General features: G+C 36.7%; 2 protein-coding genes across 2 annotated transcripts in view; one reads left to right on the forward strand and one right to left on the reverse strand.

Moving 5' to 3' along the window:
• Positions 1-9,542, forward strand: part of LOC108733762 (cilia- and flagella-associated protein 43) — a 28,677-nt gene that overhangs the window by 10,133 nt on the left and 9,002 nt on the right. The window contains exons 5-15 of the mRNA XM_025979860.1: positions 2,045-2,374; positions 3,228-3,597; positions 3,771-4,065; positions 4,126-4,332; positions 4,447-4,678; positions 4,743-4,982; positions 5,047-5,241; positions 5,326-5,627; positions 5,703-5,897; positions 5,959-6,196; positions 7,341-7,613. Coding sequence (XP_025835645.1) covers positions 2,045-2,374; positions 3,228-3,597; positions 3,771-4,065; positions 4,126-4,332; positions 4,447-4,678; positions 4,743-4,982; positions 5,047-5,241; positions 5,326-5,627; positions 5,703-5,897; positions 5,959-6,196; positions 7,341-7,613 — 2,877 coding nt within the window. The remainder of the gene's footprint in view (positions 1-2,044; positions 2,375-3,227; positions 3,598-3,770; positions 4,066-4,125; positions 4,333-4,446; positions 4,679-4,742; positions 4,983-5,046; positions 5,242-5,325; positions 5,628-5,702; positions 5,898-5,958; positions 6,197-7,340; positions 7,614-9,542) is intronic.
• On the reverse strand, positions 577-1,634 carry LOC112906143 (INO80 complex subunit B-like). Its single transcript, XM_025979857.1, has 3 exons — positions 1,548-1,634; positions 1,124-1,494; positions 577-1,063 (listed from the first exon to the last, which is right to left on the reverse strand). Exons 1-3 carry the CDS (start codon positions 1,549-1,551, stop codon positions 668-670), a joined length of 771 nt encoding a protein of 256 aa, XP_025835642.1. The 5' UTR covers positions 1,552-1,634; the 3' UTR covers positions 577-667.

Here is a 9,542-nt window from a genome sequence, read left to right on the forward strand (position 1 = left end):
TTAAGTTATAATGGAGCTTCACAAAGTATCAAAAATCTCTATCAATTTTATTGTATTTATTCCAATACGAATGTATTAAATGTACATTTTATTATTTAAAAAGGGGTCTTTAAATGAATTTAATATGCTATGATTAAGTGTTCATAAACTCGATCCAAAAGGCAAACATCGTAAATCAATTAATGATGTTGAAATGGTATAACTACTGTATTATACCTTCTTTTAGTCACTTTGCTATAAAGACACTAAACAGTGTTACAGCAACGGTTCACATTATCAATTTGTTCACGATAACGAATGTTATATTTAATAAGTAATATGTAATACAAATCCTAAAGGAATATTTTTTTTAGAATGACGACTTTAATGAAGAGGGCACAACTGGTTAAGCAACTTCAAGATTATCACAACAAAATACTGGTTTTGCAAACAGAACTTGAGCTGCTCAGACTTAAAACTTATCCCACATTAAATTACAAAATTCTTTCATAATTAGCTATTTTTGAATAAGTAATTTATACTTTATAATTTTTGTATATTTATTTAGATTATATAAAATTTATTTGATATTAACAGTCAAAAATAAATAATTACAAAAAAACTATTATACTCATACTAAACTATTCCTCAATATGATTTTTAAATAAATAATTCAATACAATAAAAATTAAAGTATCCTGTTTGCAATATTCTCTTTGTAACACATTAAACTACACAATGGAGCTCCAGTTTTAGAACAGGAATACTTCTTAATATTTCCACATCCTGTTATACAGTAAGTAGGGGTACGTGGTTTTTTATACTGGACTGCTTTAATGGGACATTCAATGCTTTCCGGAAATGAAATTGTTGTCAAAAAGGCATTCTGTTGATAAATTACAGCAGGATCTAAACTTTTAGCCTTCCTTGGTTTAGCATCTTTTGTAGCTTTTGATTCCTGTTTCTTCAGAAGCCTCTCCATTGTCTTTTTCTTATCTTTTTCACGTTTTTCATCTGCCAATTGCTTCCTCTTTTGTGATTTTATTTGAGCCTTCTGAATTGCTTCTGCTGTCATAACTTTTTCCTATAATAGTACTATAAATAATGAAACAACTAATTTAAGGTATGTGATCATTAAACTTACTTTGTAGCCTGTTGGTAGAGACATTAAAGTGTCTGCCCCATCACTACCTCTTTCATACATTGCTCGCTGTCTAGCAGTCATCAAAGCAGGGTCTTTTGGCTTAATTTTCTTCAACTCGTCGTCCACATCTTCAAGTTTTCCTGATTCAATAGCTGTCAACCAACGTTCTTCATCACTTGAAGCACTGTCCCTCTTTTTACGTTTCTTGTTGGAAGGTACATTCGAACTTGAAGACTTTGTAACCAGAGGCTTTTTAGATTGTTCGGAATTCATTGCAATAGTAGGCATATCTTCTTCAACTGGGGTTTTCTTTAACTTTTTAGTTTTATGTTTAATTTTTTTAGGTGCCAAGGATTCTATTTGCTTTGGCTCTAAAATAGCTGTAATTTGCCAAATAAGCAGTTACCATTTACAACTGACTTACCCATTAATCAATTTTAATTACATTTATATTAAACAGCCAAAAATAAGAAACCGAATTAATATGAAACATAAGCAAAAAACCTAACCAAAAAAGCTTTACCATAACCTCTGATTTTGCCCTATGGATTTTGCTATAGCAATGATCTATGGCCATGATTTTGCTCATAGATCGCATGACACTCATAGACTGATCATGATACCATTTTTACATAGATATTTTTGTCTACTGTTTGCAGTCATGAATGTTTTTAATTAAATCACAATCCTCTAAATTTTTAAATCCTAACAACTTAAGATAAAATAAACAAATTGCCTTTTTAAGTGCTGTAAAATGATGTTACTAACCTCATTAACAAAAATTTTTGAATTTAATATAGTGGCTTTGAACTAACTAGTAATGTTCGAGTGGCCACACTGAATTTGAAAATAGTGNAATATCCTAAATTAATTTTTTTATTGGAACCTACATACCATATTTTAACCTTATAATTACCTTATTTAATGCAGGGCTACCCTGGTATAAAAGTAACTGTAGAGGCCTACATTCAATCCAAGCATCACTTATGCGACTTCATATTGATTCCATCCAGAACATGTTTGAGAGTCTTTGCCCTTTTGGTAACGTCAATAAACTACAAAGCAGGAAACAGAATAGTCCGTTACTGCGCGATAAAGGGTAAAAAGGATCCTAAAGTGAAGGAATTTCAACTGGAAGAAGACATGTGGTATAAAAGCCTTCATCCAACCGACAGAGAAAATAGAGATAGAGTATTTTACGCAATGCCGTTTGGATCAAAATTTCTGTACGAATTAGAAACAAGACGAGGAGTAAGAATTTCAAACAATTATAATAATGTTGATGATGTCCTGATTCAGGTTTAAAGGCTGTCTTGGATTGGGGTTGCTTCCTAACGTTTCGCTACCAAGTGTGGTAAATTTCTTCATCTTTGATGCTGGATGTGAACTGGCGACTTCTTGGACAGAGATCATCAAACCACCCAATACCCCTCTGGCATATTTATTATATATTTCTAAGGCCAAGGACCGAATTAACAGAGTCCTGAAGAAACACGATGTCAAAATCATCTTCAAACCTACGAAGAAGATCCAGCAGAGCATCCTATCAGCTAAGCACAAAAGGGGCCCTCTTTCAGCCTTAGTGATCTACCGCATACTCTATTTCTGCGGAAACGTCTACATGGGAACCACTAAGAGGTCGATGGGAACGAGACTCAAGAAACACAAAGCAAGCTGCCGGCTAGAACACTGAAAAGTTGCCCGTGAACACGCAATGAGCAACAGCGACCACAAAATACTCTTTGAGAACTGCAAATTGCTAGCTTCAGTCAATGGCTACCACAGCAAGATGGTTGAAGAGGCCATTGAGATTCAAAAATATCCGGAGAACTTCAACAAGAAGGAGGAGCCAAATCAGATCTGAATCTTCAGGAACACCCGAATCGAATAAATACTACTTGCGCAAGAGAAGTCAACAGTCATCATCCAGCGTAAGAGAAGGAAGGATTTCTGAAGGAGCTCGTCTCTCGGGAAACCTTAGGAAGTAACTCCAAGCAACGCTGATCTTTAGACCAGAACCAGGGCAGCATCAGCTCTCCTACTGGCAGAGAAAGAGAAATAATATTCACACATTAAGGAGTATTAATATATTTTTGTCTCGCAGGATTCGTTTATCCGAATAACGGACAAAATCAATTTGGGCCATCAACTAAAACTGATCAAACTGACTTTCCGCGGTGAGAACATGATTTCATTTGGCTATGATGGTCTGGTAATCGTTCGTACAACAGAAGGACTCGAACCGGTATGTGTAGTAATGCCACACCATAGGAAACACGGTGGTGTCATAAAAGCCTATATTAGCCCCACTCTGTCTCATGTGGTCTCGCTTGGAAGAGACAATGTCATGTGCTGTACCGCCCTTAATACAGGACCATTCGATGAAGAGAAGTTAAACGAACTCAAACAAATCCTGGAAACTCCCAAATTGTTACTTATGTTCGTCAAATCTAAATTCACTTGTATACCAATAGGTGAGCCGCCATTTTGATGAACATGACCAAGGTAGCAGGAGAACGAGGCAAAAACTAACACCAAAATTATTCCAAACTAGTCTCTCCTCCTTCCACTGGTCTTGCTCTCACATTGACAGAAAATTATAAGAGATCCATGGAGAAAATCAATTAAATTTACTTGTATATATTAGAGCATCCAGGCAAGACGTGGTTAGAAGCACAAGCCATAATCGAAGCTGAAAAAGAAAGGGTAATATGTATGGCAGAGAGAGAGGCGATTTTGGCTGAATTCAAAGTAATCCAAAAGGAAGTACGTAAGTTGCTCCATGGAAACCTGACCGGTCCTGACAACGAAAAAATTCCCATCACTTCCTTTGATATGGATGACGAGTTAACAAATTTAAAGTCTATAGAGTGCGATGAACGCTGCAAACAAACGGCTGAAGAGCTTGAATTGTTAATTGAAGCGCAGGACAGAGTATCAAGGTACGGATTTGTCTTTTTTTCTTATTTTCAAACGCCATTTATGACTTTTGTCTGAAATAGGTGGCTAAAGGTGAATTGTTGGGACAGCATGAGTGTAAAAGGTAAAACCATTTGGGGAATATTCATGAGCACACGTGTTGAAAACTATCCCCTTTTACCTGAAGATGATCGACTAGACTTTGTCGTTCAGTGTATTGAGGAATATCGCAAAATTGAAGAATCTATTAACACAGGACCTTTTTTGGCATGGCAACCAATACCAAGAAGGTAAGCAGACATATGAAGCTATACGCCAGACGCGGATCGCGATTTTTCGGTCTTTTTGGATCTCATCAGCGCGTCGCATCTTATTTCAAAAATATGAAATTTTCCCTTTTTTAGCCAACTAGAAGCATATATGGAAGAAGAGCCAACCATAAAAGATGAAAAAGATGCTTTTCTAGAAACCCTAAAAGAGGAAGACGAGGAAGAACGTGAAGAAGAAGATATAGAGACTATCACTGCTTTCGCAGGATCTTTGACACACCTTTTTATTGAAAAAAGCCCACAACATTATTCACAAGAGCAAATACACTCATATATTCAAGTCGAATATGAAACGTTACTCTCTTTAGTAAGTTACCAACTGAAAAAGTAGTTCAAATTTCTTAAGTCGTTCAATCTACATTCGTGTTCAGTACGAAAATGGAAAACTGAAACGGTATTTCAATAAGCAATTCGACACTATCATGTCCCAAAAAGAACGAGAAATGAAACTCCTTGGGGAGAGGAATGACCGATTGCGATACATAATTGCCGAATTGAATTTCTTCAATGTTAACAAATGGGGACTCGAAAGAATCGACATTTCCCCAATCGATCCGGAATGGAAACCGACGGAGCAACCAGAGAAAATTGTCACCGTTGCAGATCATGAGGTGTCCTTTCTTCATATCTAGCCAAAAATTGTTTTGATGGATAGCAATCAATCATTCATTCTAGGTCCCGATAACACCATACATTTCACCGAGTGAACAGGCATTTTTAGATGCGAAGGCAGCAGAGGAAGAACGCATTCGACTGGCACTTCTTGCCGATGACTTTAGGGAAAGAGCTCTGATGAAAATGATGAACGGTGTATTGGAAATGAGATGGGAAGATGAAATAAAGAAAGACGTTCCCAAGCCCAAATGCATGGTAAGCAACAATCAATCTAAATAATACAAACCTCTATCGATGTCAAAAAAATTAATTAATTTCTTTCTTGTCAATCGCCTTTAGATTGAAAAAGAACCTGAAGAATACAATGAAGATGATCTTCGTGCTGTAAGAGACTATGAAGAAAAGGTGAAGCAACTGAATTCTGATCGAGAATATTACAAACTGTTACTGGAAAATGAGTACGGGAAACTGTGCAATACTTTAAGGGAGGGCGTTCGTAAATTTAATGGACGACTGGATGACTTCCTATTAGTGAAACTGAAAGTAGAATCTGCCATCCTTCAGGAAAGGCTCAAAGTCGACATGATACGGAAAAGATCAGCAAGGAAGCTTCTTCTCAATGAGGAGGAAGCTAATGTCTTGTAAAGATTCATTTACCTTCTTCCTATTTTAAACTTCTAACTTAATTTATAAATTAATTTAATAATTTTATTCAGCAAGCAGACTCAAGAAAATGACAGAGAATTGGATGAAGTTTTGAGGTTCATCCCAGTGATTTACGAAAATCTCCAAGAATGTCGTGGTGAAATCGAGAATATCAATGCAAGAGATAAAATTTTGGAGAAGAATTTTAAAAAGGACTTTCAAAACGCAACCCCTGTTGTTAACGAGCAAGCTAACAAACAAATGAAGTAAGTGTAGAAGAAATTTAGAAAAAATTTTGAGCAGGCAATAATTATGTGTTCACTTTAGGAGACGTCCAAAGACTAATATTCGTAACATAACTTCGTCTACGATCGTGATAGAATTGGCACGTTGCGTTTCAACTAACCAGCGTTCCCTCCTCATAAGTCTCTGTCCAGACGCAGTGGAATTCCTAAAAGCGTTGGACGCCATCGACATGTATGTCGGAATTCCCACGGCAATTGATGAACTAACGTATGCCAAAATATGCCAGCATCGAAGATATAAAATAGAAAATGAGCTCAGGGTAAAATTTATTAAGATATTCTATTCTTTAAATAGCTTTCAATAGGACACCGGTTCGATTTCGGGTCTATCTGCACTGATCCCAGTTCTGTAGTTTCCATGGACTTCTTAAGCAGATGATAATCCTTTACTTCCCTTAATTTTATCCGTCTTATCTCTCTCTCCCCACCAACACCATGATTCCAAAGAGGAAGGTAAAGAAGATCTTCCGTTCTATCCCACGGCATATTCCGGAGAGATCGCTCCCCCTCCAGCGTTAGTAGCTGGTGATAGACCAAGCAGTGTGGTCTAAGAAGTTAGACCACGACCACTACTAAGCATTCGGGAGGACTCTGGTTCAAGTCCGGGTCCGTCTACCCCGATCCAAATTTTTCTGCGGTTTCTACGGATTACTTAGGTTACTGTTAGGCAAATAATAATAACCCAACCATCCGCCACCCTTTCCCACGGCCTTTACTAGGAAGCTGAAGGGGACCTTCCATCGTACCCTCCAGCTTTGCATCACATTGTTTGCAGTATCANCAGGGAGTCAAATCGGGGTGTGCGGCAGCAAATTCATAATTCATGCATTTTGGCGGCAACAACTCCTGATGAATGTGCCGGTGCGTTATCGTGTTGCACCTTCTTTTTCGTCAAATGCGTCCGTGTCTCCTTCAATTTTTTATCGAAGCGGTCCAATAACTCACTGTAGTATTGTCCAGTGATCGTTCTTCCTTTTCTTAAAAAATCCGTAAAATGATTTCCTCGGTAACAATGTTTGCCAGGCTTCCTGGTCGCTCCTATCAAAAACGGATCTTTGCCCACGTTTAAATTTGTTGAAGCAATATCTATCTCTGGTCGTAGATGGCGAAATGTCTCCATAAACAGTATCCAACTTTGTTTTCATCTCCTCGCATTTCTTCCCATCCAAAAACAAAAAGCGAGTTACCGAACGATACTGCTCTTTTTCCATCTTAGCGNTACAAGGAAGCTGAAGGGGACCTTCCATCGTACCCTCCAGCTTTGCATCACATTGTTTGCAGTATCAGCAATTTTGTCAATGACCATCGATTAGTTGAACCAAAAGTAAAAAGTTGCAATATTAAAATTTTTACATTTCCTGTGTTTCATTTTGGTATTGTGTCAGTAATTCTACGTATATGTAGGCAAGAGCCAATGCTCTAGATGTAGCAGAAGCGGAAAACACTTTGCATGTTTACAAAAAGCTACTGGAACAAAAAAGGGAATACACCAGAAAGTTGAGGGCGGATATAGATAAAATTCGAGCGGATAAACTGGAGAACGTTCACAATAACGAAATTTTGTTGGTTGTCAATGAAGGCATAGTGGAACTGCCTTTGACTGGATCGGCGAGCGATTTCGAAAACGCGATTTTAATACCAAAAAAGGAAATAGAATTCGTAAATCGTATAATTCTGGTAAGTACCTAACACAATAATATTAACTACTGCTGGATGAACCCATTAAAACGATAAAACACGTGCTTAGGTTAACAGTAACAATGTAAAACAATTGAACTGAAAATACAATTCTGCAAAACTTTTTCTCGTAATTTGTGTGCTCTTTTTGTAAGTGTAAAACCTGTAAAATTGTTGGTAAAATAACATCCTGTGTCATCCAACTTTATGAACCCTTTTTCAATGGTCCTTGATTAAATTGAGATTCCCTTGTGTCTTGTATATTTTTATCCTGATAATTAATAAGGCTTTAGAAAATAGAAACATCAAAATTGTCTTAATACATCTACCGCATCTTCCTAATTAAAATAAAGAGCACAATTTCTTTATCCTGAACTACGAAACTGAGAAATACTCATGTCTACTCTAATTGACTGATTTTTTTCCTAAATTGTCAAAAATCTCTAAAATTACATCACNATCAATCAGTCTGAAATTCGTTTTGGCGTGGTTTGATAGATGGCAGCACACGATGACAACACCAATTTCCCTCAGGAACGTCCTCTGTCTTCAAACACAGGTACTTATTAAACCGCCCTCGTACACTAATGTTGTATTGAATACCTTTTATAATACCTACTTTTAAGTTGCTTAATTTTTTTACTCCAGTTTTGCAAATATTATTGTATTATAACAAAAAAATATCCAAGGGCAGTCATTAAAGCATCAACTTTCTTTTTTTTTTACTCCAAATTTACCATGTGATCTCACACTTGTTAACTTGCAATCTGGTCTTGAACATTATCTTTATTATCCATTCTTTTGCAGCACTTTACAAAACAAAATGTATGGACTAGCGGGGAAGAATTTAAAACTGAAGAACCAATGAAAAGGTTAATTGTAAGCTCTAGAGAAATGCTGGTTGGTGTCACAATTAGTCGAAACATAGTGGTCTACAACCAAGACGAACAAATTTTTGAAAACTTAAAATATCGTGAAAGCCGATTTAGCGACTTTTGTCTCATATATCCCGTTGGCGAATTCATAGTGACGCTTACAGATCAAAAGTACCTAACAGTATGGGAGGCTGCCACTGGGAAAATGGTATAGTTTTGAACAATCAACAATTGGCATAGTCCGCAATATATGTTATATTATCTGTAAGAATAATTGGGGCTGTAGAAATTTGCTGCGTTTTGAAGACGCCCTTTTTAAGTTAGAAATGCTTCATGAGTAGTATAGACAAAGTGAAAAGAGGTAACCGAATAATAGTAAGCGGTGCAGTAGTTAGAGGTTGGTTAGGTACGCAAAAGATCAGGGTCGGCTTTATAACTGCCTGGTTGGAATTATATCTTTCAACAAACGTCTTTGCTTTCTTAAATTCATAAAAATTTGAAGTATTTTTAAGTCCGATGCTGGTAACATGCTCAAATTCTGCTTGTCTGTATCTCTTTCTGTTACACATCAATTGGGTGTAATGCTATTCCTTTTTCTTTATTAGTGTCCGCTGCAATTCCTACCTGGCATCTCTTTTCTATGTTTACCATAATCCCCTAGCAACATGCTCAAATACTGCTTGTTTGCATCTCTTTCTGTTACACATTAATTGGTGTAATGTTATTCTTTTCTTTATTAGTGTCCGCTGCAGTTCTTACTTGACATCTCTTTTCTATGTTTACCATAATCCCCTAGCAACATGCTCAAATACTGCTTGTTTGCATCTCTTTCTGTTACACATTAATTGGTGTAATGTTATTCTTTTCTTTATTAGTGTCCGCTGCAGTTCCTACTTGACATCTCTTTTCTATGTTTACCATAATCCCCTAGCAACATGCTCAAATACTGCTTGTTTGCATCTCTTTCTGTTACACATTAATTGGTGTAATGTTATTCTTTTCTTTATTAGTGTCCGCTGCAGTTCCTACTTGACATCTCTTTTCTATGTTTACC

This window comes from Agrilus planipennis, unplaced genomic scaffold (genome assembly GCF_000699045.2).
Source record: "Agrilus planipennis isolate EAB-ADULT unplaced genomic scaffold, Apla_2.0 scaffold11, whole genome shotgun sequence".
Taxonomy (NCBI): Eukaryota; Metazoa; Arthropoda; class Insecta; order Coleoptera; family Buprestidae; genus Agrilus; species Agrilus planipennis.